The 19,609-nt window shown below is 39.4% G+C and overlaps 1 protein-coding gene across 1 annotated transcript in view; it reads left to right on the top strand.

The window, feature by feature from the left end:
- The first annotated feature begins 1,733 nt into the window (after positions 1-1,733).
- Positions 1,734-19,609, top strand: part of pard6b (par-6 partitioning defective 6 homolog beta (C. elegans)) — a 28,628-nt gene continuing 10,752 nt past the window's right edge. The window contains exons 1-2 of the mRNA XM_053643605.1: positions 1,734-2,048; positions 4,662-4,884. Coding sequence (XP_053499580.1) covers positions 1,986-2,048; positions 4,662-4,884 — 286 coding nt within the window. The 5' untranslated portion in view covers positions 1,734-1,985. The remainder of the gene's footprint in view (positions 2,049-4,661; positions 4,885-19,609) is intronic.

Genomic DNA, 19,609 nt, shown 5'->3' with positions numbered 1-19,609 from the left:
CCTGGTGCCATCACTTCCCCAGGTAAGCAATGCACACGCACCCAGTCATCCACATTATGTAAAAGAAAATGTGATTCATCAGACCAGGCCACCTTCCATTGCTCCATGGTCCAGCTCTGATGCTCACATGCCCATTGTAGGCACTTTCAGTGATGGACAAAAGTCAGCATGGGTACTCTGACCGGTCTGTGGCTACACAGCCCCATACACAGCAAGCTGTGATGCACTGTGTGTTCTGACACCATTTTATCATAGCCATTAACTTTTTCAGCAATCAAAGAGCCTTGGGCACTCATGACCCTGTTGTTGGTTCACAGGTTGTCCTTCCTTGGACCACTTTTGGTAGGTACTAACCACTGCATACTGGGAACACCCCACAAGACCTGCCATTTTGGAGATGCTGACCAGTCATCTAAACATCACAATTTTTGACCCTTGTCAAAGTTGCTCAGATCCTTACACTTGCCCAAACTCCCTGTGCTGCAGGGATTTCCTTCGGATACTCCAGTTTCCTCCCCCATTCCAAAGACATTCATGTCCAAAGTGGCCGAATGTGTATGTGATTGTGCCCTGTGATGGATTGGCACCCTGTCCAGGGTGTACTCCGTCTTGTACCCCATGCTCCCTGGAATAGGCTCTAGGTTCCCCCCGACCCTGAAGGATAAGTGATATAGAAAATGGATGGATGGACGGATGGACTATTAGCTCCTAAAAACAAAATACCAAGAGCTTAGAAGTAGTAGCATAGAAATAGTAGGAACAGCAAATGCTGGACTCAAAGTTACAGAATACAATGCAGCTATACACTGAGTTACAGTAGAGACTCGGTTAGTTACAGCGATCTTTGCAATGAGAAGCATGATAGCATTGATGGAGTACAGACATATTAGCAAGTCTGAATGAATAGAGGAGACATTCCCAACTTTTCGAGTTGAGGGGAAGTTTTCTTTGTTTTTTTCTAATCAGATGCCAGAAATATCCGATTTATCACATAGCTGAATGAAGAATAAGAAGACCATTTGAATGCTATTGTATGTCATTTAGGAAACCATTAACCAAACTAAACCGGCCAATATGCCAATGAAAGGTATTTAAACTACAAAAGTCAACTCAGAATTTGATCATAAACTAAACCTTGGGTACAACTGAAGATCAAATATTAATTACAAAGTTTAATATGCAAGTAGTTCATGGTGGACCCCCCCCCCCCCCTTAGAGTTCACCTCAAAATAGTTTACTTATAAGTTGTGTTATCTTAAAAGAGTTTATGTATCTAGAACCCTACTGACCCAAACTCCTGTTGCCATGGAAACACCCTGCGCTCACTCCTAAACTTCCTAGAATGCACGTGTGACCATGGAGATGCTCTACTCACTTACTCACTTACTCACACACACACACACACACACACACACTCACACACACACACACTGAACAAATTCTCAACATGAGCACGTTGTATGAATGGAGGATGTTGTGATGTTATCAGACTTTATTTATACTGTATAACGAGACATTTAGAAGACTTGTGAAAGCACTATTCAGAGAATCTGTGTAGTTTAATATGGCTTTTATAGAAATATAGGATAATGTACAGTGTTAACAATGTTAATCATGAGTTTCAAAAGGTAAGTACCTGGTGTTTGGGAGTTAATCGTGTACAGTAGAGTTTTATTGTTGCGCTGGTTTTGATATGCAGACCTGGCAACCCTGAGAGAAAGAGAGAGAGAGAGAGAGAGAGAGAGAGAGAGCGCGAGAGAGCGAGCGGGGGCAGGAGAGTTGAGGAACACATTGTATTGACAGCGTCTTTATTATTCCACTTGGAGGACAACAGAAAGTGAGACGCTGGTGTTCACCTGGATTACGTGGAGAAGGAACTTCGGGCCGTCGAGTTGGAGGAGGTGGATGAATGCAGCAGCCCCGAGAGGGCGAGTGTGTGTGTGTGTGTGTGTGTGTGTTTTGCGACAGGCTACGTTTAGCGAAAGATGAACAAAAACCACCGAGTGCCGAGCAGCCGATCTCTGAGCGCCGTGGAGGTGAAGAGCAAGGTGCGCAGGCAGCTAATCACTTCTTACCCACAGCACACACACACACACATGCACTAATCTCAGTGTGGTTCATCTGCGGCCACCATTAGCCTACAGTGTGTGTGTTTTTATTTATTTTTTCTCTTTATGGCTCCACCATAACTGAGAGACCTTATCAGGTTTCAACTTAATTATTGTGTTAATCATTAGTAGCTTTATGGGAAAGGTATCTAGCGAAACATTTCTTGTAAAAAAAAAAATTCTAACACCTTCCTGTTCCTCGACATCGTTTGGTTATTTCTTCGTTAACTCTGAAGAAGTTTTTCGATGAAGTGCTCGAGCTTTGCTACAAGCTAAAGTGCTTCAAGTCTCTTTTACGTGTGATATAGCTTACAGAAACAATTTGGCTTTCAAATTCTGTTTACAAAACAAAAGAAAATACTTTTACATAATGTTTGTAAGTATATTTATTAGATATACAGCGAAACATGTCTGTTGTTAGTTTTAACCACCTGTATCTGTTGAATCGGAAGCTGGTGTCTCACCTGTGGAGGGCCGAGCGCGAGCAGCTCACTTATTACATTACCTTCTCAAGAGTTCCTCTGTGGATATCTGCTTTTTCAGACGTTTGTTATTTCTAAACTCCACAGTAAACGAGTCATATGGTTAGCGAGTCTTCAGAAAGACTTGAAGCTGTCTGTTCTGTGTCACAGCTGCTTAACGTTGAGAGTTTTGAGGAACAAAATGGCATATTATTGTTAGGATTTATTTCCGTTAGTGACTCATTAAAGTGCTCCTGAAATCAAAATGGCAAATATTGTACCTGTTCTGTAGTGTTATGGACAATGATACAATAGTATATAAAAATACATACAATAGTTTTGGAGATATTCTAATTTTTAAAAAATAGAAAGAAAAAAGGATGACTAATTCTGTACTAGTGGGCTGTTCATCCAATTAAACGCTCCGTAGAATGTATATGTCCCGCCCCCAGTCACGGGTTTTGCTCTATAGTAGCAGCACAATACAGTCCGTACAGGATTTCTGAGGAGTTTTTTGTGGTTGTTGAGTCCAAAAATTTTTGATTGTGCTGCGTATTTCCCCCCCCAAATTTGCGATGCAACTTGCAGAGTTTTTTTGTGCTTTTTTGCGGAAAACTTGCACTAAATTGTATTGCACGGTGTTTCACCATGATGTTTGTCGGTAAATGAGACCTTTTAGTTGTAGTCACGTTTGACGTGTGAATCGAAGAGGGCTTTGTCTCAGTGTGTGTTGTGGTGATGTCACATGACCCATCTTGGCTAAAATCTAAAATAATTTTAATTTAGAACAATTGCAAGCTTATCCAATTATTGTGGAGTTTGCTTGATTTTGTGTTGCTTTCTACTATCGCAAAATCCTGGAGGGTCTGTCAATAGTAGCAAACATGGTGCATTTTTGGCTGTGTCTTCCTGCACACTATTCCCTTTTCCGAATATCCTGTTTTGAAAAAAAAAGTATGGAGTTTATTTCGAAGAGGGTGGAATGTGTGCATCTTCACAGTAAAGTGATAGAAAAATGATATTTGGGGCTGGTCAGTGATGGGATGTCACAACATCAGACTGCTCAAGAATGTGATTTGGTCTTTACTTCATACTTCACTGTGGCTTCCGTCAGTAAGAGTAAAGTAAAAACATTTCATCTACTGTTCAGATGATGATAAAACTGCGGCTCTCCGTCACCATCGGTGCCTTCTGACGGCCGACCCCGGCTCAAAAATGTACGCCATAACTTCAGAAACACGTGGCATGTTGTCGTGTAGATAATCGTCCTTGTTAAAATTGACAGGCGTGACAGCTCTTCTCCATGTTTAGCTAGGTCTCTAAGCTAGAGAACGTTGAAGCTAGTGAAGTTTGTTTAGACTTGGTGAAGGTGTGGCGTATCTGGAATGCTATTGGCTGTTGTGTAAATCAGTCAAGCACTTCAACGCACCGTTACTCTGACTTCCTGTTTCAAAAGTAAATACGTTAACAGAATTAAAGAATTAAAACTGTATTTTTTCTATTAAGATTTTATGTAAGAATACACTAACTGTATTTAACATATAGTAAGTTAAATATTTCTATAGAGTCACTCAAACATCTGAACTGGCTTAAATCACATTGCTCGGAGCTCATAAATCCCAAGAATTAAACCCAACAATCACAGCATATTCATACCTATGCATGAGAGGATTTACAGGCTTTGATCCATGATGTTCACCAGAACATTTAAGGAAATAACTGCTCATGTTTTACTCTTACTTCAAAGGAATATTCAAGCGTTTTACGACTCTAATCTTTATGGTCTTTTGCGTTCCGTATGGGAGGTTATCACTAGCAGTGATTTTAAATGCTTAAGTTGACAGATGACATATGACAGATGATCGTCTGTTTATTCCTAACTCATTTATAATAAATGGTTGATTATGTGTCTGTGTTTGCGTCTCTTGTACACCATCTATGCTTCAGGTTACACACATTTTGTAGCACCTATATTTAAAGAGCTTAAATATTTTTAAATAATTGTGTTTGCACCTTTAACAGTTGCAGATATGTCTGTGTTTGTGTATATGCTTCATGCTGTTTACTGACGTCTGTCTACGTCTCATGTCAGTTCGGAGCGGAGTTCCGGCGCTTCTCTCTTGATCGCTCCAAACCAGGCCGCTTCGATGAGTTCTACGGCCTTCTGCAGCACGTGCACCGAATCCCCAATGTGGAGCTGCTGGTGGGCTACGCCGACATCCATGGAGACCTGTTGCCAATTAACAACGATGACAACTACCACAAGGCTATCACCACGGCGACGCCCCTGCTCCGTCTCTTCCTGCAGAGGAAAGGTGAGGGTTGGGTCTGCGACCAGAGGTCAAAACTATGTGCTTTCAGGGAGAAGCTGAGCTTTGAACTCCAGCTAGGCTTCATTCTTTGGAAGCAATCTTTAAACACAATGTAACACGAATTTGTTTGAACTATGCGTGTTTTAGGGAGATTTGTAGAGGTGTTTGGGTTTAATGGCTTTATCAGGTTGGTGTGTCAGCAGTCATGCAGTAAAACTCTGACACTGTTGTAGTTAGTCTGTAGTCTAACAATGCACTCTTGCTTTAAAGGGGAAAAACAGGCTCTTGTGATATTCCCAGTCCGCCATTATTTTAAAATGAGACATGTTCCATTAAATTAGGTGGAATACTTGTTGTTACAAGCCTTGGCTACTTTACAAAGATGAGCTGTTGTGAAGTTTAATCCTCTATACGCTCACATTTGTCATAAGATCTTGTGGTTTTGATGGCGGGGAAAAACATTTCCAATTTGAAATTTTGTTTCGTAAGAATTACAATCATAATAATAGCTAAGTATTGGTAAGTACTTTTGACTGATTAGGATCTGCTGTAGGTGTTGTTAATGTCTCTGCAGCAAATTTTTTTTCTCAATGTAATGGTGTGTATTCCTTTTATGAGAGCCCCCAGGTGAGACCGTGTGTCATCAGGGCGACTCAGTCTAAGCTGTGTCGGTGTGCCATATGACCAATAGACGCTAAGCCACTTTGTCAGAAGGAGATTAGAGGGGTCACTGTGTAGCACCGCATGTGTCTGTGTTACAGTTACACGCTTGACGCTAGCATCCTGCTGTGCCCTGTCTCTGGCTGCATTCACCCACCCACCTACCCACCTACTCACCCACCTACTAGTAGCAGCACAGCCTTTTAAACCCACATAGAGTTAACCCTGTTGTGATTGAGATTCTGTTTGCCACCGTTGGTGAGAGAATATGTTGGCTGTTCTCCCCTGCTCTCAACCTGACAGACAGTCACAAGTCAGGACAGGACCAGCTTGCACTCGTGAGTCTCTGTCCTCTCCACACATCAGGCAGTTCCTGCTAAACAGCAGTTATTCTTCATTTTCTACTCCAGCATGTCCAAATGAATTAAAGGACTTCATTGGTTCAGAAGCTTGTTTCAAGCTCAGAATTTTCAGTAGCAGTGTGAGTGTTGCAGTATTCCGTGCTGTAGTAAATATTTGGACAAAATGCATATCTTTTGTCCAAAGTGCAGTCTTTGTATGCTGTAGTTGAACAATTTCCCTTCACTTAAATCTAAGGAGCCCAAACCTGTTCCAGCATGACAATGCCCCATGTGCACAAAGCGTGGTTTATAAAGACATGGTTTGTCAAGCCTGAAGTGGAACAACTCGAGTGGCCAGTACAGAGCCTTGACCTCAACCCCACTGAATACATTTGGGATGAAGTAGAACACTGATTGCACCCCAGGCCTCCTCACCCACAAACATTTTGCCATATATATATATATATATATATATATATATATATATATATATATATATATATATATATATAATGTGCGTGTGTGTGTGTGTAATATGCATTTTATTGAATTAAAATAAATGAAACGGCAATGAGAATTATACCAGCGCAGGCTCAAATGTCTTATGATCCCGGCAATAGCAATAACATAAGCTTAGTTCAAACTGGTTTTGTGTTTCTCTTCATAAGCTTTTAGTTGCAGTGTCACATCTTAGGATGCTTTCACACCTATTCTGGTCCAGTTTGTTTGTTGTCTCATAACATATAATTAAATTCACGAAATAGCAAACAGAAAAATACAGTTTGAAGGACATGCAGGACTGAATGCACACACAATGTTAAAATTCCATCATTAATTGGTCAGAAAAAGGTAAATAAAGTTTTACTGTGCATAGAAATCATTAAAAGAAATCCCCAAAGCACAGAGGACATGGAACTGGCACTGAACTAATTACTAGATAATTATATCAATAAATAGTTAAACGTAGGTTGTTTGTCACATCCATCATTTTTTTTGTTTTTTCCTTCTCTTTTTGTTTGTTAGTTCAAATCTCCAGAACACATGGCATTGCCTCAGCGCTTTAGTTGTCCTTTGGCTTAGTTTGCACATCGCAGCTCACATGTACAGGAAAAAACATTTCCCACAGCCTAAACTGTACAGTATATTCGGTTCACTTTGTGCAGTTGGGTCGCTTCAGAATCTCTTTCTCCCTCTAATCAAACCATGAAACCGGACTCGATTGAAACTATGCTCAGATGGTTTCAGAGCAGTTGTCTGCATCCAAGACTTTAGTTTGTGGTGCTCTCACCTGCCCTGACAAACCGCACCGAAGAGCTAAACATATCAGAGTTTGAGTCAAACGGACTAAACGCTGTATGCTGTATGTGAAGGCACCGTTACTGTGCTTCTTTCTTATCCTGTGATACTATTATCACCTCAGTTAGCCATTCTGTCTGCTCCATAATCTCCCCACCCCCACATGCTGGCTTATCACTAACCACTATCACTATCAATTTTTGAGGAAGATTTTCATAAAATCCTTTTTTTGAAAATGTATCAAAGTGTTTTGTTTGTAGCAGTTAGCAGTGAATAAACAAGCTAGTCTTACATGTTTGCTAGCAGGCTTGAAGGAAAAAGGTGTGTGTGGTTGGTAATCTGCTAGTAATCTGTCAGTCAAATTTTCTGTGGACAGTAGGCGGTTTTTGGCTATGTTTACTGCCAAAACATACCAGACTCTAGCGAGTACTATAAGGTGCCTAACAGTTTTTCATAGAATGTCTTTACAGAAGTGTTTCAGTATGTGGAATGAAACCTATATAACGACTAAGGTTATTTGATTTTGACCCATGTGTTTGCATTTGCTTCTGGATGAGGCTACGAAATCAGATTGAGGTTTTTTTCCTGCAGCTAAATTTGACTGTAGCTAGCGACAGTTTGAAAGCCCACCACGCTTGTGTTTGTGGATGATGACTGGTAAGCTTTTAAGTCACACTGACCCTGGACCATGATGAAGTGGTTACTGAATGAATGAATGAATGAATAAATGTTGTGTTGTATTGTATTGTTCGCCCTAGAGTCCTATTACAGGAGCATTTCTCGCTTAAATGAACAGCATCATTTTATGGTACGTTGCTCATTTTAAAAAAGTACATCAAGATAAATAGGGTAAAGGTAAAGTAAGGTAGTGGAGAAAACCTTCAGACCACAACACACCGTTCCTAGTCGGTATTGTGAATCTCCCTTTTTAACCGACGCTAATGTAATACTAAACCGCGCACTTCGTCCACCTGCATGTGGTTTCTATCCGGGCATGTTGTTCATCTATGACGTGATGAAATTCGTGTTTCACAGTCAGCCTGTAAATGTGTAACAGTCCTCTTTTTGTTCATAAGGTTCCGCTGAGGGGAAATTATTTACAGATTATGATTAGATCTGATTACAATTCACTAAGCTCCAGTGTTGTGCAATTCATGTAGTGTGTTGTTTGTTAGTGTTGTGGTAATATGTGGATTTGGAGAATTTGAATTAGAGATTCTTCAGTTTATATGTGTGTGTGTGTGTGTGTGTGTGTGTGTGTGTGTGTGTGTGTGTGTGTGTGTTTGTGTTTTTTCCCTGTCTTAATCTTTATTCACTAGGAACTATTTTGCATACATAAGTGGCCTGAAATGAAGTCAGTGTGCTGAGTCTTTCATGCTGGTATGTGGTATTGCCTCAATGATATTCTTACGTCAAACCACTCAGCGGTTTAGTTTGCATTGTCCGTGTGTGTAAAGCCACCCCCCACCCCCCCGCCGCCCTCCATACACACTCACTCTCTTTTGTACAATGCACAGACGGCTGCAACGCCACCAGTCTCGCGCCTGTTTACCTGTCGCCATGGTAGCAGTAAAGAAGCCTGAGCCTCTTTGCGCTTAGCGACGAAGGATTCTTCAGGGCTGATGGGAGCAGCAGGGCATTCTGGGTTAAATAGCATGAAAATACACACACATTACCGATCACATACCAAGCGCACACTCAAGTTCATTATCATGCACAATCATGGATGTTTTGTTTGCTTAAGGTGTGGTGGTGCGTGTGAGTCTATAGGCTTGTTTTCATTAACACTACATCCTGTTCTCTGGTCTCTCTGTGACTCATCATCATGTTTGCATTTATGTTCTGGTCCCACGATTACTCTGAATCTGGCAATTGTTTCAGCAGCCTGCACCACTTTTAGCTGGCATAAGCATATTTCTGGTACAGCAGGTGACGTATCCTCTTTTAAGGGAGTGTTGTCTAAAATATTTTGGTCTAACTCCCTTGATGTTAGTTGATTGTTAGAAGTGAAAAGGTATGAAAATAGCATGTCCCGGTGAGGGCTATTGCCGTTATGTAATATACACCTAACCTGGGTATTGTTCCAATAATTTGTCATTAGATTAAGATATTTGAAGTAAGGATTAAAATGGCATTCATCTATTGAGAAAATATATATCAATTTGTTCTGCAGATCACGTTTTTGTAAAAAAGGTGTCCCATGGTGTATACCATTTTAAAACCAAAACTGAAAATATCAACGCATAAAATTTTAATTTAAGGAGATGAGCGAGGTGTTCAGAGTGTGTTCACTCTAACACTAGAAAAGCTATAATAGAACAAATAACAAATGACCTCCTTGTCTGATCTGCAGACTTTCTGTCAGTTTTTTTGTAATTAATTCTTAAACGAGTGTAGGAAGCGAGCTATCCTCTTCTCCTCCCCTTTCCATCCCTCACTGCTTTTTCCTCAAGCTCTTCTGCTGAGCCAGTGAAATACTGAAGCACTGTGCTGACTCTGGTTAGTGTAACCGAACTTCATTTCCTTTCTGCCTTCTCCTCTTTCAAGTCTTTGCCTTATCACGTTTCAAAACCTTCCTTTCAATCTACATCTATGTTTATAATGTGGTTATTCTCTAAAACAGTGTTTTCTTGTTGTGTTGGACATCTTGGGCATGTATAATTGTGCTATGCCGAATATATCTACAAACATGTTGATTTCAATTGGTGTAAGGTTTTTTTTTACTCAAAGATTTCTCCACAAAGTTCTTGGAGTTCTGGGAGATCATGTAGTTGATTTCGGTTGGAACAGTGTTGCCACTTCACAGCTCCTGAGATTGTTCTCCCCATGTCTATATCGGTTTCCTCTGGTTTCCTTCCAAAAACATGCCAGTAGCTGGACTGGTTGCTTTAAATTGCTCCTTTGTGTGAAGGAGTGTGTGAACGTGTCTGTATGATGGGTCCTAATCGGGGTTTATTCCCACTTGGTGCCTAGATGATCAGGATAGAGCATTTACTGTTAAACGATTGATAGTTTTCAAAGACACATGGTTCTGTGACATTGGTTCTATAAGCCACTTGCTTTACAAGGTGGTCATGTAACACAGTCATGTTCCATACAAGTTCATGTGTGTGGAATATAAGCTGAGCTTTTTTAGACTGACTTTCTAAGAGTCATCAGTAGAGCTGCAACAACTAATCGATAATAATCGATTATGAAATTCTTTGTCAACGAATCTCATTAGGGATTAGTTGGTCTGCACGGGGCACGTTTACTCATTACGTTACTTCTGTTCCGAAAACACTCTTTGGAGAGTAAATACTAAAGTTGTGTACTTTACACTTACACTATGCACTATGTACTATACAGTCTAATGTGTGAATTTTAGAAAGGTAATATCGTCTCAAATGGAACACCAGCGGGTTTTTACTAACTGTAAGTATAAGCCGCTTCCTAGTCGACGACGCATGACGTCATACACACACTAACATTAGCAGACACCCATAGTCACAATGACTTTCTTCAGTTTACTGTTTATGTCAATGTTATCTTTTATTCCCATGACCTCAGTCCTCATCAGACGGAGGCGAAATCGTTACGTGACTGAGGAAGAATGTCCTCTAAGGCAGGGGTGGATGCTTTTTGTGCATCCATAAAAATAATCCATAAATACTTATATGTATATATGTATGTATATGTACGTATATATTAGTTTAAATCGTATATAAGTATTTATGGATGCACAAAAAGCACTGAATTAAACTACAATCCTAAATTAATAATATATATTCTGGTGTGTTTCAGTGTGTATTGGGTTCTTTTCAGTCTTATATAATTGGACAAACAGTTGTGTAAAGTTTTAGTCTGAAGTTTATATTTGTAACACTCAGTTTGTGGATTTTATTTTAAATATATGAAAGAAATGGTACTGAAAGTTTGCCCCCCCTCCATCCGATTAATCGAAAAATAATTGACCAAATAATCGATTATGAAAATAATCATTAGTTGCAGCCCTAGTCATCAGTGTAAAGTACTCAAAGACATCCATTGTGCACGGCATCCATGAAGTCTCTGCCAACTTTCGAATGTTCTTCCTCTGTCAGTCAGGAAAGATTTGTTTTGGCAAAACACGGACATCTTAGCAAGTGAAAATATCTTGAATATAGTCAAATTTAAAATAGGCAAATGTATTTCCTGTTATAAGGTTACAATAAACCAAACATATGATTCATTAAACCTTATTAAATTTCGAGACATTTTTACGTGTTTCACAATGTTCTTTTTTTTTTTTTTTGTCAGATAATTTAGCTTTTTCCTAGAAATACCAGAAGAATCTCCAGAAGAACTGTGTCTGGTTCTGCAACATGCTTAATAAAACTTACAGCTCTTTTCCTTATAAAACTGCGCTAATTCTACCCGAGACTACTTTTAAAAAAAAAAAAAAAAAAAAAAAAGTAGTTAATTTTTATATAAATCAAATATTGCCTATATTTCATTTACCAGTAATACTGTCTACTGCTCTTTATACTATTTTTTTGTAAATGGAGAAGCATTTAATTTAATTATTTTTGAAGGCATCTTTGCTCTACAGCAGAGGGTCTCAACCTTTTGTAAGTAAAGCCCCCCCAAGGCCTCCCCATCATGTGCCCCCCCCCCCCCCCCGTCCCCCATATTGGAGGAGAGCAGGTATAATGATTATCTAATCTATATAAAATCTATCTATCTATATATAACCTAATCTATAATCTGTTTTTGATAGATAGGTAGATAAATAGATATATTTTTTATTTTGCTTTTGTGTTTTTGTATTTTGTTAAATTACTTTTCATAACTTTTATGGTTTAAAAAAATAACTTTTATGACATTTATAAAACTATATAACAGACAGGTATGGAACATGAATGATCAAAAATGTTTCTGAACACTATAACTACTTTGAACAAGAGAACTAGGCTGTAATAACGTGGACCATTTTACATGTAAAACATGTTGCATTACATTCGTCTTGCAAACTAAAAACATATGAATGATGTAAATTGGTACGCAGGGCGTGTCCTGTTATCCGTGACATTGCTGTCATGCCATCAGCCTCTCACTGAACAGAGCAGACGCAGAGAGAGGTGTGAGTGCAGCGGGAAAGCAAGACCTCGCGCTTGCAGGACAGTACTGACGATATTTGGAAAGTCGCTAAGGTTTGTCCAAAATGTTGCTAGATTTGTCGTTAGTTTTTTGGGGGGGTTTTTCTCTCCAAAAAAAAGTCGCTAAAGGGGTCTGTAAAGGGATTTCCTCCGCTAGTCCAAAGACATGCGTAGTAGGTTGATTTCAGAATTGTCCATAGTGTGTGAGTGTGCGCGATTGTGCCCTGCGATGAGTTGGCACCCCGTCCAGGGTGTCCCCCGCCTCGTGCCCCGAGTCCCCTGGGATACACTCCAGGTTCCCTGTGACCCTGTGTAGGATAAGCGATACAGAAAATGATGGATGGATGGATATTTGGTTTATGATAATCTTATTATAATAAATGCGACTATCTTTGATATTTTCACTTGCTAAGTTGTCATTAATTGCAGTGTGGTCACTCATTAATTGTCGCAGGTCTGCATTTACAGCAGGCCATTCTGATTTACCCAGACTGTTGTTATTTTAAACCTCTATTCAGTACTTTCTGTTCATCTCCTCCGTTGAGGCTGAAGACACTGACTCCTGTCTGGACTAATAATATCCGCATTATCGTAACCCGAAACTGTTGCTATTTTCTGTATGGTCCCATTCAAAGCATCAAACCACTGATCTCCTTGTTCAGATCGATTGAAACGCAGCACGAGATCATGTTGCAACAGTGATTAACATAGCGCTGTGAATGGGCTTTTAAGAGACCGGCTTACGTCTCGGACCAGAACAGTTTTCTCTGCCTCTTCTCGAGCCGGAAGTTGTCTGCGTTATTGTGAGGTTAATTTCAACTGTTAGATAAAACAATTTCAGTTATAGGTATCTGGTCTAAGGTGTGTTTTATGGCCTGACATTCTTTCAGACAGGAATGATTTTAGTTCAGAGTTCAGTAGTGTCATATTCAGGCTTCCTTTTATTAGAATGGGTGTTGTACAGTTGGCAGGCTGGAGTTTCCTCTTCCAACAGAATAATGTGACTTGTGTAACAGCCTCCCACTTTCTCTGGCAAACCAGGAATTTGTTTAATTTTCCATTCATCACCCAACCTGTTTGAGTCTGAGCAGTAGGGGGTGTGTTCCTGAGTGGAGCGATACTTGTGACGTGTGCAATGATACTTTTTGTTTTGGGTTGAGGAATACTACCCCTCCCCATGGGATTTATTTGAACAGGAAGGCGAGAGTGTGAGTCAGCAACTCTCGGGATGGTGCGTAGGTTGTCCTGTGACCGAGGAACTGTATTATGTCATAATGCCCCAAGGTCTGCGTGTGCAGAAGTATTAAGAGACGTGAGAGAGTGATGGGCAGAGTAAGGCCTGTTCCAAGGAAGCAAGGCTTATGCTATGATTGCTAAGGAAAAGGGAGTCGAGGCGAGGGGGTTGTGCTGTTTAGAATGTAGCCAGCCTCTGTTCCTCTACACTGGCTAGGTTGGACAGGACAGCACATCAGACATATGATTACAAGGAATTTACCATGCAGGGATGGCAGGGAGAACAGGAAGGGTAGAAAATAAATGGTGAAAATCAGGGGAGCATGAAGTGTAGTGGCAGCTGTACCCTGGGAATTTGGAACTGGCTCTGAGAATGTTAAATTGGGGAGGAATATGAAGGTGTCCTCAACAATTAATGATAAAACCATGTCTGCTCACAGGGTTGTCGTAGTTCTGCTAAAATTTCCACATCATACAAATAGTCAAAGTTGGCTGCTAATGTGACCAGGATATCCAAGTCAGGAGACGTGAAATTTGAGAAGGTGAATTTAAAAAAATTCAGGAGGCAAAAACGCCGAACTGCACACAGCCCTCGGAGCGAGGGGGACATTCCTGACATGCCAACATTATAGCCATTCATGCTGCTCCTGTCTTCTCGTCTGCTCTAGGGCTGTCAAATTAACATTCAAGCTTCAGATATTCATCAAATTGAAGATAAAAACACACGTTTGGATGAAAAAAAAACGTGTGCATTTGAATTTAAGATGTGTAGCAAGCACTAGCAGCGATTTTACTGGAATAAAAACTGTACTGTAGAAAAAAAAAAGCCAAGATATTAAGAATGTTTTTTGAAGAAGAAAAATCTTGAAAGAATAGTTCTAGTGTTTCAAATAACCCAGTCATAGTCAATAATGTCGGGTTGAACTGTTTAAGTGGCGTGAGCTGAAGCTGAACAGTGAATGAACAGCGGTAAAATTTTACTAGCAGGTTAATTAACTCACCCAAACGCATCCCGTACACTTTAATCAGACAAACGGTATACACAACATAAACATATTACAACCTGCTTCTGCACAAAATGACGCGAATGCACAAGTGAACTGGAACTTAAGTAAGGCGTTAGGTACAATAAGTCACATTGTGAATACGCTGTTTCCGTAACAACGCACCAAAACACGTACAATGAATAACCAAAGCATAAAGAATTCACGATATTGTATTACAGTACTCATGGTAATGTTATTTCAGGAGATCAGGTTTTCACAACAAGGGCAGTTTTCACTAGTGATGGGACGTTTGGATCATTTTACTGACCTGGATCTTTGAATCTCGTTCAGCAAAATGAACAAATCTAATCATTTCGTTCATTTCAGCAGAATATAATTAAAATGTTACATGTTAAATTCACAAACACATCTAGTACTTAATATATTATAAAATAAACTATAGGCTAATGCAGCCAAGGCTGAATTATGAGAAACCGAAATGATTAGTTAATAGCTTAGCATTAGGTCTTCAGGCTATGCAGTCTGTTAGTTCACCTCACCTCCCGATCCGAGCCGTTCTTTCTTTCGTCACATTTGTCACGTCTGTTCCCCAGAAACAGAAATGATTAGTTCAGGTCTTGAGTCTTCGGTTTCGAGTCATTCGTTCATCCCGTTTCCGGTACTGCATGGTGCATTGCCTATGCGGCGGTCACCAGAAGAACGAACCTGAAGACTTGAGAGGTGAAATAATCATTTCTGTTTCCGGTACAGAACTTATGGGAATGTTGCAGCTCATGCGCGGTCAAAAATGAACGAATCGCTCTCTGAGACAACTCGTTGTTCCCGAGTCATATTAAAGATTCGTTCAAAATGAACAACACATCACTACTTTTGACAGGTTTTTGTTGCTCCATGTTTAAGTTAATATATGAAACGTGTGAATATTTGGTTTAATTTTTGCATTTTCTCCTCAACTAAAGTGCCGTTGACTAATATTCACTGCCATGTTACTCAGAGTAAAACTGACTAAAATGAATAAATATTAGAGATGCATGCATCCATCCATCCGTCTTCAACCGCTTACTCCTTTTCAGGGTTATTAGAGATGCACCAATACTAAATTTCTCAGCCAATCCCGATAACCGATTGTTCAGAGTGATATTGACTGATACCAATAGTTCTGCTTTTTATACCTTCTTTTAAATTCCAACAAATTTTAAACACAATTCTGAAAGAAATGCAAATAACATTATTATCTCCATTTGAACAAGTTGTTTCACAGTAACTGGTCTCATAAACATAAAACACATTACACTAATTAACATTAACACATGAACTAAATTCTGAAGATTAAAGTAAGATTTCTTGACTTATTGAATGTTATTAATTCATATTAACATTGACTGAATTCTAAAAAACCTCCTGTTAGTCTCACATTCACTCACCACAAACAAAAGCATTTCTACTTCATCATCGAACATCAAACTGGTAATATATATCAACCTTTTTATATATTAACAATAACTGGATATGAAATACACTACTCTACAAATATATTTTTCTGTGCAGTATATAATTTTTCGTCAACCCATCTTCATTTAAATCTTTCAACGATGTACTGGCGCTTTAATTCAGCTCGAGCACCATAGCAAATAAAAAATTGATTCGATGCCGAAACTCCAGTGTAAAATTTTATCAGTGCAGACGTTACAGAGCTTACAAACTGCAGTTTTGTCATCATTCCTCACATGAGACATCATCTTTACACACAGCACGAATTCGATGTGTTTTCCCGCACTCTTTTGATTGCCAGGATATAATCGGCACTGATCATCGGCTGTTTTTAAACTATCGGCTGATGGCCGATAGCGTGAAAGATTGCCTTAATCGGCCGATACCGGTTATCGGCCGATACATCGGTGCATCTCTAATAAATATGACGTGACAAATACAGATTAAATTTAAAGAAGGCAAATACTATGCAATTAAAGTATCTATCAGTGGCATAAAATGGTCCTAAAATGACAATATCGTTTATCGCAGTCATTTCTGGAGCAATATCTTGACGGGCCTAATCGTAGCTACATTATTCTAAGTGCTATGCCCGGTTACTTGATTAGGATAGGAAGCTTGTGGGCTAAAAGAGAAATAATCATTTTTCAATAAAATTTATAACTCTTTTTTTTAATCTACTGTACAGTGGCTGTAAATCAGGTATATCTGGTTTGCAGATTATGTCTATTTTACACCAACATTGTAGCATCAGTTCAAAGAAACGGAAAGTAAATAAATGCCGGACAGAAATGATGTGGCCTTAGTTACAGTGTTTCCCAACTGCAGCCCATCCAGGAAGTTTGTATTGATTGACCCCCGTGTTCCCTACTATACCAAGCTGCTGCCGCTGACCTGGTTGGAGGAATGTGTTTCCAGACACCAGTTTTAACCCAGTTGCAGCAGCCTCATCTGAGAAATAAAAAGGCATAACTAGCCAGAGATCCTATAAGAGAGAGTACAGGGGGTAGGGAGGGAGTGAGGGAGGGAGAGGGAGAGAGAGAGAGAACGCCATAGTGAAAGAGTGGTGGAAGGAGAGGGTGCCAGAGAGGTGACTACGGTCAGCAAATTCACGGTTCATGTAAGTCTGCATCAGAACTGTGTCCTCCCACTCTCACTTTTATTAAACACACACACACACACATAACCTAGGACTTGTCTCTTTGTGTTCTGTGCCCCACACAGTTCTGCAAGAGCTTCCTGGCCTTGTCCTTCTAACAATACTCGATACAGTAGCACCACAGCCTGACCCAAATCAAGCTAATGATGTATGAAGGCTAGATCACGCTGAATGCAGACACCATTAACAGCACATTCCAACCCTGGTCTAATGATGCGAGTTATGATTTATTGTCCTGTAATAAACCATTTGCTTGTGCCATCATTATTAGATCATTTGTTAAAGGAATGAAAGACCATGCCCTTCATAATAAAAGTGAAATTAAAATAACTCAAGTAAAAGATGACAGAGCACAAATGTTATTAATATCTAAAATCTCACTTATTAAATAAATGATCGTGTACAGTGCCCTCAACTAATATTGGCACCCCTAGTAAATATGAGCTAAGAAGGCTGTGAAAAATTGTCTTTATTGTTGACCCTTTTTTGATCTCTTATTATATGTCTTGCCTCATATTTATACCCCTGTGAAACAGGAAGTCATGGTTGAACAATTTCCTGTTCCTAGTCACCCAGGTGTATAAAATAAATAAATAAATAAATAAAGTAAAATACCAACAGGAATATACTTCAAATATATTTTTCTCATATGAATTCATAGGGGTGCCAATTTTTTTTTTTGATAAACCTTTGTTGTGTTTGCAGTTGTTTGATATCCATGAGAGCAGAGTATTTTTGTGAATTCTTTTTAACAAAAGATCAAAAGGTTAAACAATAAAGACAAATTTTCACAGCCTTCTTTGCTCATATTTACCAAGGGTGCCAATATTAGTAGAGGACACTGTAGCTTCTAAAATCTCGCTTATTAAATGACCATGTAGCCCAGATGGAGTGTAACGGTTATAACTCAGGAATATGAAAATGATTGTTAGTCTCTTGTTATTTTATTTCAGCTGTGTGTCTCAGTTCCCACCAGCTGCTGTAACCCGAGTGTTGCTGTGGTCACGTCCACACACTGGAGCATGTAAATAATTTATTTTCTGCATAGATGAAATTATAGTTTAATTACAACATTATTAATAGTAGTTTGTAACATACAGGGTCCTGCCAAATGAAAAACTATAAATTTGACTGAAGAGCAAGAAGCTTGTCTCTGCCATTGACTTTAGGCATGACTTCATATTTTTTCCAAGATGGCTAATAAAAATTAAATTCATTGTTTCCATCGAGACTATAGTTCAGTAGGTAATATTTACAGCGTATATGTGCTGCTGCTTTTTTGCCAGCGGATGGATTGGATGGTGTAGTATCTGTCAGGATTCTCTAACATTAAATCTTCTGCTACTCCTTCCTCTCATATTTTATTCCCTCCTGACAAATTAATATTAATAGCTGTCTGTCATTCAGGTCTTTTATAATGACATTTAGCATGATAGGGTGGAGCATATAGGCTTAGCCTGAACTGTTTCAATGTTTATCATGGTTACATTTCAGCATGTTTTCATACGTAGTATTAAGAGTATTGATTTATAGCTGGGATGAACATTTTCCCAGAATCTATAACAGAGGTGCCACAGTCTGTAAGAAATAAAACACAACAGGGCATGCTGGTATAGAGAAATCACCAACGACATGGTGGTGTGATGTACCAGTCCAGAGTCGATTATTTTATTATAACCGCACGTCACGAAACGTTGTTGCCAATGCTAACAGTTTTTATTTTATTTTATTGAAAAGCATATCCGTTTTATCTGTTTATAATTATGTTTAGAATTGTGGAACACCCGCAAAACAAGTTATTTCCAGCGTCGGAACAATTAGTCACATTCACATGACACTGGACACTCATTCCATAAGTGAGGTATAATCCACGGCTAGGTGTGCGTTACACGATTTTAATGCACGACGTGGAGGCAAAGAACCATGGTGGCCTACACCGTGGTCACTTTCCAGCATTGACATGTTAAAGCTGTCAGTCAGTACGTTTACATGGACAACAATATTCCGATATTAACCCGATTAAGACAATACTTATATTAATAAACTACCATATATACAGCGATTATTGATGACCTTAATCTGACTAAAGTCATACTCGAAGTAAACACAAATGGAATTAAGACATGTGGAGTATTCCTGTTTTAGTCGCATTGTCGTAGTGCGTTATAGACATGTACACACTTTAATCACACTATTAATGTTGCAACAGGACACGTACACACACGGCTGTGCTTAACCGTTTGACGGCAAACAAGAGAGCACGGCTGCGTATGAAACCGCGTACTTACTTACGTGGTTTCGGATGCAGCCCGTGAATTCAATCGGTCGTCTGTTTGCACGTATGGCATGACAAATAATTAACTGCACTTGAAGCTTTCGTAAAATTCAAAATAAAAACAGCCAAAACTGTATACGGTACCATAA

Source organism: Ictalurus furcatus, chromosome 15, assembly GCF_023375685.1.
Source record: "Ictalurus furcatus strain D&B chromosome 15, Billie_1.0, whole genome shotgun sequence".
Lineage (NCBI taxonomy): Eukaryota > Metazoa > Chordata > Actinopteri > Siluriformes > Ictaluridae > Ictalurus > Ictalurus furcatus.
The sequence above is the reverse complement of the archived record's forward strand: the minus strand, read 5'-3'. Positions and strand labels throughout refer to the sequence as shown.